General features: G+C 53.9%; 1 protein-coding gene across 1 annotated transcript in view; it reads right to left on the bottom strand.

Moving 5' to 3' along the window:
* The window catches only part of CBARP (CACN subunit beta associated regulatory protein), a 41275-nt gene that overhangs the window by 9582 nt on the left and 9038 nt on the right, over positions 1–22655 (bottom strand). The window contains exon 2 of the mRNA XM_077805478.1: positions 11230–11302. Within this exon, the coding sequence (XP_077661604.1) occupies positions 11230–11302 (73 nt within the window). The remainder of the gene's footprint in view (positions 1–11229; positions 11303–22655) is intronic.

Genomic DNA, 22655 nt, shown 5'->3' on the forward strand with positions numbered 1-22655 from the left:
CAAGGAGAGGCTAGAATTCAGCTGTCCTGACTCCCAGTCCCTTGCTGTAACCACTAGATCACACTCTCCCAGCAGAGTGAGGGAACAGAACCCAGGAGTCCTGCATCCCAGAGCACAGCCATTAACCCTTAGTCCAAACTTAGGAGGCAGGAGAGGGCACGGGGGCTGCCCCCCGGTTTAGCCCATCCCTGCTGGGTGGATCAGCTGGGGCATCTCTCACTGGACGGAAGTGACAGCTGAGGTGTGGGGGGTGGGAAAAGGGGGAGTGCTGGGGCTGTCAGGGGAGGGGAGGCCAAGGGGGCGGGGGAGAGGAATGTAACGTTGAATTGGTCTGGTGACAGGGGAACCTTTGCCATGGCAACGCATCGTGATGTCAGGAGGAAATCAAAATCATGTGACTTATTTTTTAATTCAGCTGGAAAACGGAACGATAACCGGCTCCAGCCAGAGCCCCAGCCGCGTGCCCTCTGCCCCCGGGAGCCACCCCTCTGGGCCAAGGGCACTGGGTGGCAGCGGGGAGGGGAGCCCGGGGTGGGTGGGACAGTGACCGAATCCCAGTGCTCTCCACGCAGCAGCAGGATCAACCAGCTGAGGGTGACCCGGGCTATTCCTCTTCTTTTTCCTACCCTGACATTTGGGGGTTTCACTGCTGCCCGAGCGGGACTCTGAGCAAGCTGGGCCAGGCTTAGCTTTAAATCAGCTGCCCCGGTGCAAGGGAGAATCTTGGGGGTACCCGGAATCACATACGGTATGGGAGAGGGGACCCTGGCCTCCTGCCATCCAGTCTGAGGCTCCAGCCCCTGCCCTGGTGGAGACGAACAAAGGCATGATGGGATATTCATCCCATCTATTCATCCACCCCTCCCTTCCCCACACCCCCATCTGTGTATCCATCCCTCTATCCCCACACACACCCATCTATCCTTTCACCCCTCCCTTCCCCAACAGCCTCATCTGTGTATCCATCCCTCTATCCCCACACACACCCATCTATCCTTCCACCCCTCCCTTCCCCAACACCCCCATCTCTGTATCCATCCCTCTATCCCCACACACACCCATCTATCCTTCCACCCCTCCCTTCCCCAATACCCCCATCTCTGTATCCATCCCTCTATCCCCACACACCCATCTATCCATCCACCCCTCCCTTCCCCAACACCCCCATCTCTGTATCCATCCCTCTATCCCCACACACACCCATCTATCCTTCCACCCCTCCCTTCCCCAACACCCCCATCTCTGTATCCATCCCTCTATCCCCACACACACCCATCTATCCTTCCACCCCTCCCTTCCCCAACACCCCCATCTCTGTATCCATCCCTCTATCCCCACACACACCCATCTATCCTTCCACCCCTCCCTTCCCCAACACACCCATCTGTGTATCCATCCACCCCTCCCTCATCTGTGTATCCATTCACCCCTCCCCCATTCTGTGTATCCATCCCTGTATCCCCACACACACCCATCTATCCATCCACCCCTCACTTCCCCAATACACCCATCTGTGTATCCATCCACACCTTCCTCCCGCTGCATCTGTGTATCCAGGCACCACTCCCTCCCCGACACCCCCATCTATCCACCCCTCCCATCCACCCCACACCCATCTATCCATCCATCGGCCACATACTCACCCCTCCCTCCCTCTCTTGGTCTGTCCCTGCCCCCACATACTCATCCCTCCCTCCCTCTGTCCATTCCTCCCCCCACATACCAACCCCTCCCTCCCTCGGTCCATCCCTCCCCACACATACCAACCCACCCACCCATCCATCCGTCGTGATACGCACGCATCTATCTAGCTAAGCTCTGGGCACCCATCTGGGCCCAGCCCTCGTCCGGCTCCCGCAGAGTCATCTCCCCAGGGCCCAGCGGGAAGGTGGATGACTCATGCACTTTGCTTGCTAGCTCTTAGACTCCCTGCTGTAGTCACTGAGCAGATGTCCACTGCTGAGTGGGCGGCTGCTGCCATGGCTGCCCTGGTGTCTTACGGCCTCTGGCTCCCTCTCCCACTCGCCTGGCCCTGGGTATCTTCACCCCCATCATCTCTCTCTCCTCTGGCTTGTCTTGCACTCCTCCCCCTGAGTCTCTGTCACGGGCAGAGTCTGGCCTCTCCTCCCTCTCTCCCAGGACAGTCAGTGACCTCAGTACCACGTGCCACCCTCCTCCTAATCTGGCTGCACAAAGTCTTCCTGCCCTGGAAATACCCGCTTGCAGGTGGCGCTCTGTGCTGGGTGGGAGCTGCTGTGTGACATGACACAGGCAGCCCAAGTGGCTTTCTCCGGCTTGCTCTGATGTCATGGCAGGGGAGTGCCCGATACCCTGAGGAGTGGGCTAGCCCTGGAGAGGGAGGGGTGGAAAAACCCCAGGGGCTCCAGCTGGACACAAATCATTGGGGCTCCCCTTTCCGCCCCCCACCCCAAGAGCTGAGCTGGGGCCGGACTCCTGCATAAACTGGAATAGTCCCCTCATCTGGAGACCCCTGGCAGCTCCCTTGACTAACAATCATGTAAGACAGACAGGTCAGGGTGAATCCGGAGTGACCCCACTAAAATCATCGGAGTCAATCTGGATTTACTCTGGTTGAAGAACAGGATCTGGTCCCCGTGAGCACAGACCGATTATTAGCCACAGAGCAGGTGTAGAATGCCCGATGTGGGGTGTTTCCATTTGCACTGTGACTTTGTGACCCAGCAGAGCTGACAAAACCATGCACAGAATCAATCCCTCCCCTGATCCCAGCCTTGGGGGTCTGTAAACCATTGTGGCGGCATCAGAGGGATGACCCTTTATCAGAGCGATGACCGAAGTAGCCTAGGATGGAAGGTAGAAGGCCCAGCCCTGCAGTCCTTTCACCAGCAACCTCCATTGATTGTGGGATGTACCTGGGTGAGGTACTGTGGGTGGGGGTTAGGGGGCTTTAAGCTTATTTTCCTCTTTACCTAAGCATCAGGCCATGGTGCAAGTGGGATTAACTGCAGGTACCAGAAGCAGGTATAGATTGCCCCAGCTTGGTAGTATGAGGGACGGCGTCCCTAGCCTCTGTTTGTAGAAGCTGGGAATGAGCGATGGGATGGATCACTTGCTGATTCCCTGCTCTGTTCATTCCCTCTGGGGCACCTGGCATTGGCCACTGTGGGAAGACAGGACACTGGGCTAGATGGACCTTTGGTCTGACCCAGTGTGGCCACTCTTATGAGGCTGAATCAGGGCCTTGGTAAAGTCAGGGGGAGTTTTGCTATTGTGTTCTATGGATAGAGGGACATAGGAACTGCACCTGGCTAGACAGATGGACAGAATTCCACCTCTTGGCCATTCCCATCTGGTAGGACAATACCCAGGGCATCACAGAAAGGCCCTCACTTCTCATAATGCATTAGGCCAATTGTGACAGTGTTGCATGTGGGGGGGTTAAAGGGCTTCCTGATCCCTGTGAACAAATACCTAGCCAAGGCCCTGGAGCATGAACTTTGATCCCCATTCGGTGGCCTAGCTGCTGATGTTCGTATTGATCACCAAGTGACCTGGCACTGTTTTCAAAATCCTGCCAGAGTGTTTGACTTGCTGACCCCCAGAGGAAGGGGTGTGTCTATCACGGATGGGAAAGCTTTGTTAAATGACCTGTCCCTTTCCCCCACCCCACCCCCCAAAGAATTATATCGATGGGTACCAAAGCTCCCAGGCTGCAGCTTCCCCTGGCCTTTTCTCTCCCACTGCACTCAGACCCACACCCTGAGCAGCTGGCCCCACTTCACACCACCCAGAACAGCAAGAGAGTGATTTCCGAGCAGCAGGTGCGTCTCATTGGGGATAGGTGCTGTGGGATAATCTGCTGGGATGTCCATTGGAAGATCCGTCTCCCCCCTATTCCTGAGAACAAGGGGAAGATCCCCTCCAGCTTCCTGAGCAGAAAATCTTCCCAGGAGGTGCAGGGAAGGGAAAGACATGGATCTCAAACAGCCTCTGTCATAAATATAAGGGGAAGGGTAAACCCCTTTGAAATTCCTCCTGGCCAGGGGAAAGCTCCTCTCACCTGTAAAGGGTTAAGAAGCTAAAGGTAACCTCGCTGGCACCTGACCAAAATGACCAATGAGGAGACAAGATACTTTCAAAAGCTGGGAGGAGGGAGAGAAACAAAGGGTCTGTGTCTGTCTGTATGCTGCTTTTGCCAGGGACAGAACAGGAATGGAGTCTTAGAACTTTTAGTAAGTAATCTAGCTAGGTATGTGTTAGATTATGATTTCTTTAAATGGCTGAGAAAAGAATTGTGCTGAATAGAATAACTATTTCTGTCTGTGTATCTTTTTTGTAACTTAAGGTTTTGCCTAGAGGGGTTCTCTATGTTTTCTAATCTAATTACCCTGTAAGATATCTACCATCCTGATTTTACAGGGGGGATTTCTTCATTTCTATTTACTTCTATTTTCTATTAAAAGTCTTCTTGTAAAAGACTGAATGCTTTTTCATTGTTCTCAGATCCAAGGGTTTGGGTCTGTGGTCACCTATGCAAATTGGTGAGGCTTTTTATCCAACATTTCCCAGGAAAGGGGGGGTGCAAGTGTTGGGAGGATTGTTCATTGTTCTTAAGATCCAAGGGTCTGGGTCTGTAGTCACCTAGGCAAATTGGTGAGGCTTTTTACCAAACCTTGTCCAGGAAGTGGGGTGCAGGGTTTTGGGAAGTATTTTGGGGGGAAAGACGCGTCCAAACAGCTCTTCCCCAGTAACCAGTATTAGTTTGGTGGTGGTAGCGGCCATTCCAAGGACCACGGGTGGAATACTTTGTACCTTGGGGAAGTTTTGACTTAAGCTGGTAAAGATAAGCTTAGGAGGTTTTTCATGCAGGTCCCCACATCTGTACCCTAGAGTTCAGAGTGGGGGAGGAACCTTGACATGGTGGCATAGTGGTGGGATTAACCTGAAATCATTTTGAGATCCAGTTGAGATTTTTTGAACTAGAAATACAGATTTTAAAAAGGAATTTTTTTTTCCTGTGGCTTTGAAGCAGCTTTGAAACTGAAAGCATCTTGGGTTTTCCCTGCTTTGTGGCCAAGCAGAGACAAAAGGGGATTATCTTGTGAATTGCAGGTTTTCTTTGCCTGGAGGCAGGGTACTTAACTCCTGCAGGGAAATTCACAGTCTTCCAACCCAGAGGTTTTTTTTTTTTCTTTTCTTCCTAAAAGTAAATAGGGGGTGTGTGTTCTACCCATTTGCTTTTTCTTTGGGCTGGGTAAGCAGGTTTCCAAGTAGTTTGGAGGTTTTTTGCTTTAAGTTGGGCCCAGAACAGAGACAAGGGAATTGTCTTTTTCTGTAGGCTGACAATCACTATCAGAGAATAGGTATTCTATTCCAGCACAGCAAAATTTTACAGCCAAGTTTTGTTTGTTTATTTCTAAACCTCGGGTGTAAAGTTAGTTAAAAACAGAGAGGTTAGAATGACCAAATCCTCAGCTCGACTACAGCTGGAATTAGCCAAATTTCAGGCTGAGGAAAGACAAAGGGAACATGAAAGACAGATAGAACTCATGCGGCTGAAGAAGGAACAAGAAAGGGAGGCAGAACAACACCAAGCGGCTGCTCACAGGAGAGCTATGGAAGCGAGGGACAAAGAACTGGAGGAGAAGGAAAAAGAGAGGAAGTATGTGGAGGAGATGGAGAAGATAAAGGCTCAGCAGAATATCCCAACAAACCCTAGTAATCCTTCTCCAAGTACCACTTCCCATCCCAGAAAGTTCCCCACCTACAAGGCAGGCGATGATACTGAAGCCTTCCTAGAAAACTTCGAAAGGGCCTGCCTTGGATACAACCTCTCTACTGACCAGTACATGGTAGAGCTGAGGCCGCAGCTCAGTGGACCCTTAGCTGAGGTGGCAGCTGAAATGCCTAAAGAACACATGAACAAGTATGAACTGTTTAAATCCAAGGCGAGAGTCAGAATGGGGATAACACCCGAGCAGTCTCGTCGGAGGTTCAGAGCCCTAAGGTGGAAACCAGACATGTCATTTACCCGACATGCCTACCACATTGTGAAACATTGGGATGCCTGGATATCAGGAGCAAGTGTTGAATCTCCAGTAAATTTGCCCTTCCTAATGCAAATGGAACAATTCTTAGAGGGTGTTCCTGAGGAAATAGAAAGATACATCCTAGATGGGAAACCCAAAACTGTAATCGAGGCAGGAGAGATTGGAGCCAGATGGGTGGAGGTGGCAGAGAAGAAGAAAACTGGTCGCAGTTGGAGCGGAGACCAGAAGGGACCACCCCAGACCACACCCTATTACCGGGGGCCGCCCAAGGCCCCACCTACCTCCCAAAGAACCCTCCAGACCCCTTATCGTCCTGCCACCCCGTTCTCCAGCAACCCTCCTCGCCCCAGTGACCCGTCAGCTGGACGATGTTTTAAATGTAACGAGCTGGGGCATGTAAAGGCCAACTGCCCCAAGAACCCCAACAGATTACAGTTCATTGCACCGGAATCACACCAGAGGTCCACAGGCCCAGATACTTCCCAGATACCCTTGGAGCGGAGGGAAACTGTGAGTGTGGGCGGGAAGAAGGTCACCGCGTGGAGGGACACCGGAGCACAAGTGTCAGCTATCCATGCTTCCTTAGTGGACCCCAATTTAATCAACCCAGAGATCCAAGTGACGATTCAACCCTTCAAGTCCAACTCTTTCAATTTGCCTACAGCCAAGTTGCCTGTCCAGTACAAGGGCTGGTCAGGAATGTGGACTTTTGCAGTCTATGATGATTATCCCATCCCCATGCTGTTGGGGGAAGACTTGGCCAATCATGTGAAGCAGGCCAAGAGGGTGGGAACGGTCACCCGCAGCCAGGCTAAACAAGCCGTGAGGCCTAGCTCTGTTCCGGAAACTTCTATCAGGACCCAGTCAGAGGTGATGGACCCGGACCCCAGGCCAATGTCTGCAACAGCAGTAGTGGATCCAGTCCCAGAGACCCAGACGGAACCAGTCCCAGAACCAGAACCAGCCGAACAACCAACACCAGACCCTGTGTCAGCACTGAATCCAGTACTTGCAACCTCAACACCAGAGGGCCCCACTGAACCTGAACTGGCAGCAGCCGATAACCCTACACAAGAGGCTCAGCCGGAGCCTGAATCCCAACATAGTGCACCAGCGGAGAGCGGTTCACAGTCAACAGAAACAGCTCCATCCCCTATATTGCTTCCAGAGGGACCAAGCCTAGGTCCACAATCCAATGAGGGACTGATGTCTCCAGCATCAAGGGAACAGTTCCAGACCGAACAGGAAGCAGATGAAAGCCTCCAGAGAGCTTGGACAGCGGCACGGAGCAACCCACCGCCTCTCAGCTCTTCTAATCGATCCAGGTTTGTTGTAGAAAGAGGACTTTTATACAAGGAAACTCTTTCTGGTGGACACCAGGAAGACTGGCATCCTCAGAGACAGTTGGTAGTTCCAACTAAATACCGGGCCAAGCTCTTGAGCTTAGCCCACGATCACCCTAGTGGCCATGCTGGGGTGAACAGGACCAAAGACCGTTTGGGGGGGTCATTCCACTGGGAGGGAATGGGCAAGGATGTTTCTACCTATGTCCAGTCTTGTGAGGTGTGCCAAAGAGTGGGAAAACCCCAAGACCAGGTCAAAGCCCCTCTCCAGCCACTCCCCATCATTGAAGTTCCATTTCAGCGAGTAGCTGTGGATATTCTGGGTCCTTTTCCGAAAAAGACACCCAGAGGAAAGCAGTACATACTGACTTTCATGGATTTTGCCACCCGATGGCCGGAAGCAGTAGCTCTAAGCAACACCAGGGCTAAAAGTGTGTGCCAGGCACTAGCAGACATTTTTGCCAGGGTAGGTTGGCCCTCCGACATCCTCACAGATGCAGGGACTAATTTCCTGGCAGGAACTATGAAAAACCTTTGGGAAGCTCATGGGGTAAATCACTTGGTTGCCACTCCTTACCACCATCAAACAAATGGCATGGTGGAGAAGTTTAATGGAACTTTGGGGGCCATGATACGTAAATTCGTAAATGAGCACTCCAATGATTGGGACCTAGTGTTGCAGCAGTTGCTCTTTGCCTACAGAGCTGTACCACATCCCAGTTTAGGGTTTTCCCCATTTGAACTTGTATATGGCCGTGAGGTTAAGGGGCCATTGCAGTTGGTGAAGCAGCAATGGGAGGGATTTACACCTTCTCCAGGAACTAACATTCTGGACTTTGTAACCAACCTACAAAACACCCTCCGAACCTCTTTAGCCCTTGCTAAAGAAAACTTACAGGATGCTCAAAAAGAGCAAAAAGCCTGGTATGATAAACATGCCAGAGAGCGTTCCTTCAAAGTAGGAGACCAGGTCATGGTCTTAAGGGCGCTCCAGGCCCATAAAATGGAAGCATCGTGGGAAGGGCCATTCACGGTCCAGGAGCGCCTGGGAGCTGTTAATTATCTCATAGCATTCCCCACCTCCAACCGAAAGCCTAAGGTGTACCATATTAATTCTCTAAAGCCCTTTTATTCCAGAGAATTAAAGGTTTGTCAGTTTACAGCCCAGGGAGAAGATGATGCTGAGTGGCCTGAAGGTGTCTACTACGAAGGGAAATGTGCTGGTGGTGTGGAAGAGGTGAACCTCTCCATGACCCTTGGGCGTATGCAGCGACAGCAGATCCAGGAGCTGTGCACTAGCTACGCGCCAACGTTCTCAGCCACCCCAGGACTGACTGAACGGGCATACCACTCCATTGACACAGGTAATGCTCACCCAATTAGGGTCCAACCTTACCGGGTGTCTCCTCAAGCTAAAACTGCTATAGAACGGGAGATCCAGGATATGTTACAGATGGGTGTAATCCGCCCCTCTGAAAGTGCATGGGCATCTCCAGTGGTTCTAGTTCCCAAACCAGATGGGGAAATACGTTTTTGCGTGGACTACCGTAAGCTAAATGCTGTAACTCGCCCAGACAACTATCCAATGCCACGCACAGATGAACTGTTAGAGAAACTGGGACGGGCCCAGTTCATCTCTACCTTGGACTTAACAAAGGGGTACTGGCAGGTACCGCTAGATGAATCTGCCAAGGAAAGGTCAGCCTTCATCACACATCTCGGGCTGTATGAATTTAATGTACTCCCTTTCGGGCTGCGAAATGCACCCGCCACTTTCCAAAGACTTGTAGATGGTCTCCTAGCGGGATTAGGAGAATATGCAGTCGCCTACCTTGACGATGTGGCCATATTTTCGGATTCCTGGGCAGACCACCTGGAACATCTACAAAAAGTCCTTGAGCGCATAAGGGAGGCAGGACTAACTGTTAAGGCTAAGAAGTGTCAAATAGGCCTAAACAGAGTGACTTACCTTGGACACCAGGTGGGTCAAGGAACTATCAGCCCCCTACAGGCCAAAGTGGATGCTATCCAAAAGTGGCCTGTCCCAAAGTCAAAGAAACAGGTTCAATCCTTCTTAGGCTTGGCTGGTTATTACAGACGATTTGTACCGCACTACAGCCAAATCGCTGCCCCACTGACAGACCTAACCAAAAAGAAACAGCCAAATGCTGTTCAGTGGACCGGAAAGTGTCAGAAGGCCTTTAACAAGCTTAAAGCGACACTCATGTCTGACCCTGTACTAAGGGCCCCAGACTTTGACAAACCGTTCCTAGTAACCACAGATGCATCCGAGCGTGGTGTGGGAGCAGTTTTAATGCAGAAAGGACCTGATCAAGAATTCCACCCTGTAGTGTTTCTCAGCAAAAAACTGTCTGAGAGGGAAAGCAACTGGTCAGTCACTGAAAAAGAATGTTATGCCATTGTCTACGCTCTGGAAAAGCTACGCCCATATGTTTGGGGACGGCGTTTCCACCTGCAAACCGACCATGCTGCACTGAAGTGGCTTCACACCGTCAAAGAAACTAACAAAAAACTTCTTCGGTGGAGTTTAGCTCTCCAAGATTTTGATTTCGACATCCAACACATCTCAGGAGCTTCTAACAAAGTGGCTGATGCACTCTCCCGTGAAAGTTTCCCAGAATCAACTGGTTAAAATCGTCCTTAAGATGTGGAAAATATTGTTAGTCTTTATGTACTTGGTAGTATATTTAGAGATGCATGTGTCTTATTAACTCTGTTTTTCCTAGAGCTCCAGGAAGAAATCCCAGCCAGTGTTTCACCCTAGCTGAGATTTGGGGGGCGTGTCATAAATATAAGGGGAAGGGTAAACCCCTTTGAAATTCCTCCTGGCCAGGGGAAAGCTCCTCTCACCTGTAAAGGGTTAAGAAGCTAAAGGTAACCTCGCTGGCACCTGACCAAAATGACCAATGAGGAGACAAGATACTTTCAAAAGCTGGGAGGAGGGAGAGAAACAAAGGGTCTGTGTCTGTCTGTATGCTGCTTTTGCCAGGGACAGAACAGGAATGGAGTCTTAGAACTTTTAGTAAGTAATCTAGCTAGGTATGTGTTAGATTATGATTTCTTTAAATGGCTGAGAAAAGAATTGTGCTGAATAGAATAACTATTTCTGTCTGTGTATCTTTTTTGTAACTTAAGGTTTTGCCTAGAGGGGTTCTCTATGTTTTCTAATCTAATTACCCTGTAAGATATCTACCATCCTGATTTTACAGGGGGGATTTCTTCATTTCTATTTACTTCTATTTTCTATTAAAAGTCTTCTTGTAAAAGACTGAATGCTTTTTCATTGTTCTCAGATCCAAGGGTTTGGGTCTGTGGTCACCTATGCAAATTGGTGAGGCTTTTTATCCAACATTTCCCAGGAAAGGGGGGGTGCAAGTGTTGGGAGGATTGTTCATTGTTCTTAAGATCCAAGGGTCTGGGTCTGTAGTCACCTAGGCAAATTGGTGAGGCTTTTTACCAAACCTTGTCCAGGAAGTGGGGTGCAGGGTTTTGGGAAGTATTTTGGGGGGAAAGACGCGTCCAAACAGCTCTTCCCCAGTAACCAGTATTAGTTTGGTGGTGGTAGCGGCCATTCCAAGGACCACGGGTGGAATACTTTGTACCTTGGGGAAGTTTTGACTTAAGCTGGTAAAGATAAGCTTAGGAGGTTTTTCATGCAGGTCCCCACATCTGTACCCTAGAGTTCAGAGTGGGGGAGGAACCTTGACAGCCTCAAACCTGGATCTCCTGCCTGGGAAGGAGGCAGGTGCAAAGACTCACATGGGGCAGGGTGCCCGAGGGCAAGGGGCCAGGAGTGATGGGGGGATCCAGCTCCCCCCCCTTGGGGCACTTACCGTTGTGCTCTCAGTCGTGTTGTCCCATGCAGTCAAGTCATTGCTCATGGTCTGTCCCAGCTGGAAAGTCCTCCTGGAACCCGGAAGAGAAAGAGGCAAAAATGACACCCCGAGAACAAAAGAATGAAAAACCCGCACGTGGAGGCGAGAAGTGAAGGGGAAGCGCTGGGGCTAGGCTGGGCAGGTCCGGTCCGGTCCGTCCTCCCCCCGCCTCGCTTCGGATCTGATCCCGGTTCACCACCCCGTTCACACGGGCTGGGGCGGCAGCACCAACCGCGGGTGGGCTCGGATGCTGCCTGCGTCCAGCCCCCGCCCCATCGCACACACACCGTCTCCTCCCTTCCCAATCCCCGCACTTCCTCGCGGCTAATGCCTGCCCAGGTAAATCGAATTAGAAAAGGGAGGAAGAAGCGGACCCAAGGCGGATCGTCCGGAGGCTGGTAGGAGTCAGGGGGCTCCTAACCCAGGGGTGTGATGGGCTCGGGGTCCCCCCGCCGCCCCTTTCTCACTCTGGTTCCCTGCCCCCCATCAGTTCCTCTTGCCTGCTCCAGCGCGCCGGGGGCTTTGCTCATCCTCTGCCCGGCAGGGAAGCCGCCAGCCCCTCTGCTCTGCAGGTTGCTGCTGCGCAGACACCGGCTCCCCCTCGCCTCCAGCCCCGGGGAATGAAGCGTCCCCTCCCCACGCGGCTCCATGAGCTCACCCGCCCACCCAGCCGCTGCAAGCCCAGAGCCTGACTCGAGCCCACGCGTGAAAGTGACTCGGGGGGGGGGGTGCTCCCAGCTCAGCGCGGCTGGATCGCTTGTGGGGAGGGGTACAACCGGGCCCTAAGGCAAGGCCGGGGGGGCCGGGCTGGAGGGGGGGCACAGTGCTGGGTTGGAGGGGGTGTGTGGACCGGGAGGGAGGGATGAATGGATGGTGTCTATATGGGGATGGATAGCTAGGGGTGTGAAGGGGAGGGAGGGGTGTGTGGATGGCGATGAATGGGTGGGGGACATAAGGGGATGAATGGATCCGGGAAAAGCTGCCCCCTGCAGGGATGACGCCCTGGCCCATTCACGGTCTCCCACTCTGTCATGGCTCCTCCCCAGGAGCCATCTGCCCTGTGGAGGGAGAGGAGACGCAGCCTCTCCCTAGTGAGTCCCCAGCACGGAACAGCAGTTCCTTGAGCCAGTCTCACTCACTGATCCTGGGGCCACCGTTCCCCTTTTGGGATGGGAGCTAGACGTGCCATGGAGAGCAGGTCGGTGGGGCCACACCCCCCTCCCAGGGCTGGGGCAGAACCCAGGAGTCCTGACACAGCCCCCTGCGCGAACCACTAGACCACATGGCTGCCTCTCTTTTGCATGGGGCATACCAAGTTTTCCAGTGCTCTTTCATGTTCCAGCCCCACACTGTCCCCACACAAACGGCAGCCTCCACATCCCGGGCCTGGATGATCAAAGGTTAAGATGAGTCACATGGTGAGGTCACCTCCTTATGCACACACAGCAACACACGCAAACACAAACTCCCTCTCCCATCTTGTCCACACTTGGCTTTTTGCACCCCAATCAGCCTCCCTTCCAGTTGCAACAGCCTCAGGAGAAGCCCTCCAGTAGACGAGGTGCCCGCATTTGAAACAGCCTGACATGGTGCATGAAGCTGCCCCCGGAGCCCTCTCTTCAGGAGGGGGTCCCCCCAACGCTGCCATGAGCAAAGCTGAAACAGTAGGTGATTGGAGAACCTCTCCAGCCATCTCTCGTCAGGGGCTCAGAAGGGAAAGAACCGGATGGCTCAGGGTATGGGTGATGGTCCATGGAGTTTTCATTCTCAGGGGCCCTGGCTTACTGCCATCCTGGCTCAGCAAGAGTGGCAGTGTAAGGGAAAGGCGTTCAGGGGGCCCAGCTAGGAGAGGAAAACTGTCCGTGTGCTTCAGGTACTGGCTTCCTTAGGTGGGGCTGGGTTTGATTCCCACGGGTTCTGCGTGACCGTGGGAGAGTTACTGAATCTCTCTGGGCCTTAGCTGCCCTCCTGTAAAATGAGGCTAAACGAGCCCTTTGTCTAGACGCTGTGTGCGTACAGCACCTACCGCCGTAGGGTCTGCGGGAATACTAACGAAATAATGGGGCTGTGAGGTCTCCAAAGCCCCCACTGCAAGTAGCACTAAGTGGCAGCTGGACTCCACCTTCTGGGTCACAGCTGGGGCTGTGGGTCAGCGGTTTAGGCTGCCTCTCTGGAAAGTCACCCTCCAGTGCAGCTAGCCCGGCTCCTCTGGCTTGCTCTGCAACTGGTTAAAGGGAAGCTGGCGTCTGGCTTTCACTGCCCTAGCTGTCACCGTGGAGAGGTTCATGGGCAGTGTTTTAGCCACCACCCACGGGCGTCTCCCGAGCCCGCATCCAATGTTAGGGAAGAGCTTTGCAGCTAATTGCTGAGGGGTGGCTTCTGAAGAGAACTAGACAACATTTCAGAAGGGGGAGGGACATTGTAGCTTTCACTGCTGCCACTTTACTGTGATCTTGTCCATTCTCATAAGCTAAGTAGAATCAGGCCTGTTCAGATCTGGAAGAGGAGACCTGTAGAGGAGAAACACAGGAGCCTGTTCTCCTACTGTAGCTTGTAATTAGCTTCAGTGGATGTTGCTTGTGTCCTAGAGTGAAGCAGAGGAAGGGAGTGGTGGGGGTGACTCAGTACCAATAAGCAGTGCCCTTCTTTGAGTCAGTGGGATATTGGTGCCCTCTTTAGGACCAGATTGGAAACGAAGATGTCCTGATTGCTCAGGGTTATTAAAGACTTAGTGGTGCTTTCCACAAGCACCGGGGCGAGAGAACCTGTCTCAGTGGTTGCAATTACATTCTGCCTCCCTAGCTCCTTGAAAGCAGATGTATAGTGTTGTGTGCTGTTAACATTGTAATCCAGAGCAGGCTGCATTTCAGTGCACGAGCAGAGCCTGGCCCTGTTAAACTCCTGAGCATGCTGCAATGTTAATGTTATCTCTGGGATACTTGGCAGGTGTGGGACTTGAGGGGGGTATTTAGATGCCTGCTGTAAGGCAAGGATTGGATTGGATTTTGGATGTTAAAATACAGAAGCGTGTATCTGAGCCTTCCTCTCTAGAGAGAGCTGTCTTCTAACTATCAGCGCAGGCTTGAAAGTGGGCTTGGAACTGCCTCTCCCCGGGGCCATGGGTCTGTTTCATCTGCCACGTGGCCTGTTGCCAGGGACAGGAGTTTTCAAACCGCGGGGCGTTCTTCCCCCATCTCTGCTCTCCTCTAGTGACGGTCGGGGCTATTTGAAAATCCATTTGAAATCAGATCAGGAATAAAATATTAATCGAGCAGGTGGCACTGTTTTCCCTCACATCTTTTGTGTGTCTGTCTACCAGGACGGACTCTCTCTCTGTGTCTGTGAAGCACCCGGGACAACAGGGTCCCCATCTTGGGTGGGTCTCCATGTGTTACTGTCATACAAATAGTAACAGTTAAAGAAGCAGGCCTCTGATTTCACGTAGCGCCAGATTGGGATTCTCAGCCACAGAGGCCTTTACCTCTGAAGGTCCCGGGTTCACTCCCCTAGGACGACTCCGTCATTGCACAGATGTTTAGGAACAGCTGAGCCAGCTAGGCTGAGGTCTTGTCTCACGGACAATCAGGGAAGTTTCAGAAGAAGTTATGCACCTGTCTGTGTGCCGCTATGTGCAACAGGGGGAAAAGGCCTTCCCGACCCAATGTCAGTTTCTATCTTTGCTACTTATCTGGTCTTTGTTACTATCACACCTGTGCATTTCCCCATCTCTTCCCAACCCCTCACAAGGTAGGCCAGTTTTATTATCCCCATTGTACAGATGGGGAAACCAAGGCACAAAGAGGCTAAGAGACTTGTCCTGGGTCACGCATGGCACCTGTGGCAGAGCCAGGAATTGAACTGGGCTTCCCACAGCCTAGACTGGTGCTCTAGCCACTGGACCAACCTTTCTTCCACTAGCTGCTCTACTGTCAGGGGGTGGGGTGAGAGAAGAGGTTGAGATGGGCACCCCTCCTACCTCCCTTCCTCCACCCCCCCATGCATAGATGAGAGCACTCGCCCTGGAAGGGGGAGCATGCAGGAGGGGTGCCCATGAAGATGGCAGCAGCTTAGCGAGTGAAACAGCACCACTCTCTTAGCCAAGCGGTGCCACCAGCCAGGCACTGACGCCGGCGATGGACCATCCTAGGGGGTGGCTGCTGTGCATCAGGGTCTGGCCTCTGAGCCTCTTGAGACCAGCCCCAGTGCAGGAGGCCCCAGATCAGGGACTCTGCTCCTTCTGCTCCGTCCCTGCCTGGAGATGCACCCTGAGCCTAGCTCAGCAAGTTCCTCCCCTGCTCCCAGGAGGGAGATCCCAGCTGCCTCCCTCTCCCAGCTCTGAAAGCTGTTTCAAACTGCCCCGTATCATCATCCTGGTCAGTGCCAGGAGCTTCCAAGGGCAGGGTGGAGGGCTTGTGCCAGTGGGAGCTTTTGCTCACTGCACCCCTTTGTCCATACTCCCTTGGTACCCCCAGCACAGGGCTCTAGATTCTTGGGCGAGGGGCTGGCTGCCCTCCCATCCAACCCGGGGCTCCAGGCAACATAGTACTGAGTGGGGTCGGGGAGACTTGGGCTTTCAGATTGCGATGGAGAATAAGATTCCCACCCACCCCGGAGTCCCCAGAACCCTGGGATCCCCAGCGAAACGGAAAAGAGGAGGAGCTGGAGATCAGGGGCTGGAAAGAAAGGAAGAGAACAGAATGGAGGGAGAGGGAAGGGTGAGGAGGGGACAGCAAAGCCAGCCCTATGGAGCATGGCTAGGACAAGGCCTCCCTGCCTCAACTGGCCTGAGGTCACCCCTGCCCAGGGCATCTTGAGCTGGTGCCAAACTCCCACCCCAATCCTAATGGCAGCTGGGTCTGGGCTGGCCTGCCCCCCACTCCTCCTTGCAAGGGGGCAGCTGGGGAAGGGCCTGGGGGCTGTTGTGACCAGGGAGGTGAAGGCCGATGAGAAGAATGTTGGGCCTGTTTCCCCGCATCATGGAGGAATTTCGTCTCCATGGTGACATAAAGGGGGAACAAGGCCGCCATTGTCTTGGCCCGAGCGCCACAAGGAGACAGGCTCCTGGGCTGGCGCCGCCCGGGAAATGTTTGGCCCCAGATGAAAGGGGCCCGGGCGGGGAGGCGTGGCGATGCCGCGGCAGGCGGGCAAGAGGCCGCTTCACACTTGGTGGAAACCCAGGCCCCAGTCGACGCTGCCTGCTGCAGGACCCGGGGGGAGAAAGGAAGAGCTGGTGGGGCAAGAAGGGAGGAGGCTGGGCTGGGCCCACCATGCCTTTAGTGAGCTAATGGCTGCTGTCCCCTTACAAGCTGGGCTCTGGGGAACCCTTGCAAGCGAAGCAGGGGTGGGCCTGGTTAGCGCTTGGGCAGGGGATCGTGAGAGACCCGCCAGGAGCAGTCACTCCTCTCTCAGGCAGTGCTGCGTTCGGGGGGGCAGCGCCGCAGAGAGTGGGGTGGATGACCCACCCGGGGAGTTCTCCCCTTGCGGGCAGGGCTGACCCTAATGCCCCAGCACAGTGCTCGGGGGCACTGTCCTGCAGGGAAGGCTGTAGGCCACGCCCTGAGGGAGGGCTCTTTCCTCTGAGTTGACCCCACTGGCATTAGGGGGTGCTGTGCTGTGCGGGAGGGGGTTGCAGGGGACTCAGTAGGAGTCTATGGACCCCAATGTCATTTGGATGATACATAAAACAGGCTCTGGCCATCTCATTCTCACTGTATGGTTTTAACAAGCTCATCACCAGGGTATTGGGGCATCAAAGCATCTTTCTCCCCCCCCCCCCCCGGCACCGCCCCCCCGACTGCTGCGTCTGCATAGGCAGCCTGAAGCAGGGAAGGCCGCCAAGACTGGCTGCAAGGTGGGTCAGGGGATATGTTGCCTGTCTGGACACCCTGGGGCTGGCTGAGCAAACCCCAAGTCCCTCCAGCATATCCCAGCTCCAGGCATATCCATGCCGAGGGCTAGAGGGAGCCGCAGGAATGCGAGGAGGAGGAGGGGGCAGGAGGAATGAAGGAGTCCGGCAATGCTAAGCAAGGAGCCCTGGTGCTTACTGACTGGAAGGGTTCTTGGGGCTGGCAATGTTCGGGTATATTTGGCAACAGGCTTTCCCTGCAAACTGCCATCAGCTCTGAGCTTCCATGAAGACAGCATCAGTGGCCGGCACCCCTCTTTCAAAGGGGACCTCGCCCCAGGGCTCTGGCCACTCGTGGTAATTAAATATCCCTCCCCACCCCCTTCCAATGCTTCTTGGGTGTTAACCACAGCGTCCTGCCTGAACCCTACTTCTCTCAGTCCCCCTCCAGGTAGACCCAGTATCCTTCAGACAGGGGGTCTTCCAGTTCCTGACCCAAACTGCTGTGGAGCTGTGTTGTCCATGAACGCCCAGCCTGCTTGTGGCTGTCTCCAATTCCAGCCAAGGATCCAGTAGCTCTTATCAGGCAGTGGCTCTCCAAGCGCTTTATGAAGGAGGTCAGTATCGCTACCCCCATTTTACAGGTGGGGAAACTGAGGCACGGAGCGGGGAAGTGACTTGCCCAAGGTTACCCAACTGGCCAATGGCAGAGCCCATGACTCCAGCCTTTTGGTTGTTCCTAGTGGGCTGAGGCCAGCTGGTGAGAGATGAGGCAGATTGAGCGTGGAGAGGAAGTTGTGGCCCTGGTGCTGGACTAAGACTCTGGAGATGTGGGTTCAGTTCCTACCCTCTGCACTTGTGGGAAATTCACTTACTCACTCCTTGCCTCCGTTTCCCCACCTATGAAATGGGGATAATTCGGTCTAGTCTATTGAGCATGTCAGCCCTTCAGGGCAGGGACTATGTCTCAAAACATTGTCTATACAGCTCCTAGCCACAGTTAGAGGCTACCATCGTGCAGATGATGATAATCCCATGCTGGGGCCTTCGTACACACCCACCATCTCTCTCCAAGGCCAGCCCAGGTTTTGATAAACAGAAGTAAACATGTCAAGTTGGGCTGTATCTGCCGTGGGAGCATCCTGCCAGTCAGGCAGCTGGCGCTGTTTGATTCCCTACAATCCGCCCCCGCCAGCACCTTGGACGGCTTCCTCGGGTGGCTTACCTACCCTGTTACACGCACAGAGCGCCGTGTATGCAGCAAGCCAGCTGCTACCTCAGTTGGGCTCTCTGGGGACTGCATGGCATCTGGGGTCTGGCTTCCAAGGGGCTTGGCTGAACAAACCTAACTCCCCATCACCTTCAGGGGAAGCCAGAAATAGCAGCATCAGTACCACCTGTATGAGACAGGTCTCCAGAACCAGGCCAATCCCCAGCAATGTGGCGTCAGAGGAGAGATGCAAGGCCAGTGAGTTTGGGGTCTGCCTGTCATGGGTGGATCTATCCACCTACCTACTCCCGTAGTCTGGGTAGCTCAGTGCTCATGCGCCCCATACCTCCATTGTAACTCAGACCCCAAAGCTCCCCATGTCTGGCAGCAGGGAGGCAATTCATAGCCTGCCCCCACTCCACAATGGGGCCAGAAGGGAGGCCTGTACCAGCCTCAGGGAACTGACACCCCTTATGAGGTGGGGGAGGAGAGCCTTCCTTCACTCCAGAGGCTGATTCGCCTGTCCTATCTGCCTCTGAGACTGTTCTGGTGAGGGTGGAAGATTCCTCACTTCCTGTCCAGAGGCATCACACACTAGCGGGGGTGTGAACTAACCTCAACTGTGGATAGATCAAAGGGGAAAGCAAAGTCACAGACATGCAAATGTGCACACACTCATACCCACGCACCCGCCTTCATGCCAGGGGGCTGATCCTGCCAGCTCTGGGCCATCATGTGCCATCAGCCATGTTGCAACCGGGGTTGCTTGGTCTGGTAGGAGAGCTGTGTGCAAGGCTTAAAAGGAGCAAAATTCCTTCCTGAGAAGGTGAGCATGGATGTCGGCAGGAGGGGTGTGTAAAGGAGCAGGGTGTGTGCGCTTGTGCACACGGGTGTGTGGTGTGAGTGACAGTCAGAAAAGGGACATAACATGCATGCGTGTCTGGGTGTAAGCATATGTTTATGTGTATGGTGTGTCTGCAATATGATGCATGCTAAGTGTAATATGCAGGCAGATCTGTGTGTGTCCCTCTGAGTGTATTGTGTTAATGTGTGTAACACGAATGCATAACTGTGTCTGTGGCCTTCAGCGCGTACTGTGAGATTGTGTGTGTGTGTGTAGTGATTCTCTGCATATTGTGGGTGATACGCATGCAGATCTGTGTGCATATGTCCCTCTGTGTCTGCACCGGTGTATGTATTCCTCTGTGGGCAGGTTTCTCTCTGTGTTAGCAAATGAATCCAACAAATACAAATCTGGTGGGTTTTTTTTTTTTTTTTTGTTTTTAACATTATGATTCCTGCTTGGTTTTTACTTGACATTTCGTATTTCTCTCCAGCTGGGAGAGAAAAATCGAGGTCAGCTGACAGGGTGGATATAGGCTAAGAGGTATTTGCTGTTTTTTGTTTCAACCAGACAAAAATAACCGATAATGCTAATAAGGAAAGGGGTGGACCGACTCCTGTCACAGACCATTAAAAATAATAAACTGCTGTTAGCATCATGGCCCAAAAGAAAGCCATCTCGCCTCCCCAGGGGCAGAATTCAGAAATAGCATCTCGCTCAGAGCAGGGAGGGGGGATAAGAAGAAGCTCATGCTGAGGGGGGCTGAGAGCCATTGAACCAAACCGTAAACCCTTTATAGGATGGAAACCACATGAAGCCAGGGGGTGCAGAAGCCCCCCTCATTCCAGCATCTATGTTCAGCCCCCCTCCCTGCTCCGCTGCTTCCTTTGTCCTCATGCTTTCAGCAGATAGTTCAACATCCTATCCCCCGAAGTCAAAAATCAATTGTGAAAGGATGGGGCAGCTGGGCTGCCTTCTTGTCTCCCACACCTCTTTCAAAGAGGTAATATTTGAAAGCAAGGCAGCTTCCCACCCCCACCCCTCCCAGCTCGCCCCAGCCCCCGCACGACCCCTGGAGGTTTTTTCTCCCCTCCCTTCCTCCCCCCCCCCCCTACACAAAAGTGATCAACTCCCATCTCTCTCTCTCACCCACACACACGGATGTGACTGCATCACCCACACAGAGGGCCAGTAGTAATACAATCAGCTGATCAGAATCGTAATCCATTAATTCTCCCAGCCAGGCTCTATCTTTTGACTGGGGCTTGGAGGGGTTTTTTGTGGCGGTGGTTTTTGTTTTTTGTTTTTTTTTTTTCTCCCTCTTTTAAATGTATGAGCATAAGGGATGTCTCGCCCGCTGCCCGTTAGAAGGATGAAGATGATGATGGCGGGCGGTCGTGGTTTCACTCAGCACTCCTGCATCTCGGTGAAAACACCCAGACCTCACTCGCCCTGGGTCCCAGGGCTGGAAGCAGCATGCGGAAAAGACACACGCAGCCCGCCTCTCTGCTGCGACCGACAAACTCCAGCGGCTTCATTCGCCCCTGGCTGCTATTTCTCGCCCCGGTCACACGCTGGGTTGCTCCCTGGCCACCCCCGCTCCCTGGCGATCGGTCCAAAGGCGCCTTTCTGCTTTGCCGGGCGGTTGGCAAGCACACCCGGCCCGAGCGTTGTTCGTCAGTTTCACCTGCCCGCATTCCCTGGTGTGCCCGGAAATCGGATTCATTTGTGGAGCCCTCTCCGCATCGCTCTGACGGGGGCGAGCTAGCCGCGCCCCCCCTTTTCGGGTCACCCTCAAGTCCGATCAAGCTTTTAAAAACAACGCGATCGGCAGAAGGAATGGCATGCAGCACCCCCGGACACCCCCCCTCTGAAAAGAACCACATTTCTGTCTGGTCGCTCCCCCCGGACACGCGCGCCCGAGAAGGTGCAGAAAGGCTCCGAGATCACGCGTGCAGGTCCTCAGCCAGGCACCTGATCCGCGCAAGAGGGGATCCTGCTGCCTTTCCGTTTCTTGTTAACTCTTCTTTCGCCCACGGCAAGCGCCCGATGGTTGAAAGCGAGAGAGAGAAATGACAGCCCCGAGGCGTCTCTGCCTGCAAAGAGCCGACCCCGCCAGCCTCCGCCGCGGGTCGGAATCGGGGCTGGGGCGCGGGGCAGGGGGGCACTCACCTAATTGCAACGCGGGGGCTCCATGTACGGGGGAAACCAATGAGCTCCCGACGATCTCCAGCACCTTAATTTTGATTGAAAAGCCAGAGGATTTATGAATGAAACGGGTTCCACCCACCTCTGAGGGGGGCGGGGGGGGGAGTCACGTGATGGAACGCTCATACAAGAGCCGCGGGAGGGTGAAGGGGGGGGGATGCTGAAAGCATTGCACATCATGGGGGGGGGGATGTAAAAGACTTCCCCCCCCCCCAATATATAGTCCAACCGTTCTGCAAAAGAACCTGCCTAGAATAATGGATGTTCTGCATCTTCCCTAACAATCCAGGCTGCCCAGCTGTGTAAACCATGGTCCCCCCTCCCTCACCCCAGCACGACTCCACTCCAAGGGAGGCTCAGAGCCAGGGTACGGCTACACTACAAAAAAACCACCCCATGACAGCGAGTCTCAGAGCCCGGGTCGACTGACTCTGGCTTGTGGGGTTGGGCCCTACAATCGCAGTGCAGACGTTCCCCCCTGGAGCCGCCCCCCGCCCCTTGCTGGGTTTTAGAGCCCGGAGTGCAAGCAGGACTATCTACACCGCGATTCTTAGTCCCGTCGTGCCAGCCGGGGTCAGGAGACTCAGCTCGGAGACTGGCTGCATCTGGGTTTTTTTTGCAGTGTAGACGTAGGAACCCTCAGCCCCGGTGGGGCCTGTTCTGGGCTGCATGCCATTTTGTCAGCATCAAGAGGCCTTGCGGGTGGAAAGGTCCTCTGAGGCCCATTCTGCCCATGGGGGCACCCCAAGCTGGTGCAAAGGCTGTGCTCTAGGCCTGCGCCCAGCCCCTGGTGTAGGGCGTGTGGCCAGAGCGCTTTGCACTGGGATAGTTCTCTGCATCCCAGGGAGCCATGGGAAGCCAAGCATAAGCTAGAGCAGCCCTGAATCAGCTCTGATTTACACCACAAGCCAGGTGGGGCTTTGCACGGCCCCTGAATATAGAGAGTGCACAGGTGGCTTCAAATCACTCCCTCACCCCTGTGCTGAGTGTGGGGCAGGGTAACTGAGAATCAGGCTCCGTGTTCCCAGCGCGACTTAACCCTTTAGGGGAGATGTGCTTTGAGTTTTCTTTCAGCGCTGGCTAGGCTGGGGCCGAAGGCCACCAGAGTTTCACTGGAATCTTTGCTGACTCTCTGGTTCCTCTGTTACAAAATAAGGAGTGACAAGTTGCTGATGCTGGGCTGGGGCTGCCAGCTACCAGGGCTCTTCCTGGAAGTCAGCAGCCGTCAATGCTTTTATCTCCTCAGCCGCAAGAGAGCCCTGGGGGAAGGAGGACTT

Source organism: Eretmochelys imbricata, chromosome 25 (assembly GCF_965152235.1).
Source record: "Eretmochelys imbricata isolate rEreImb1 chromosome 25, rEreImb1.hap1, whole genome shotgun sequence".
Taxonomy (NCBI): Eukaryota; Metazoa; Chordata; order Testudines; family Cheloniidae; genus Eretmochelys; species Eretmochelys imbricata.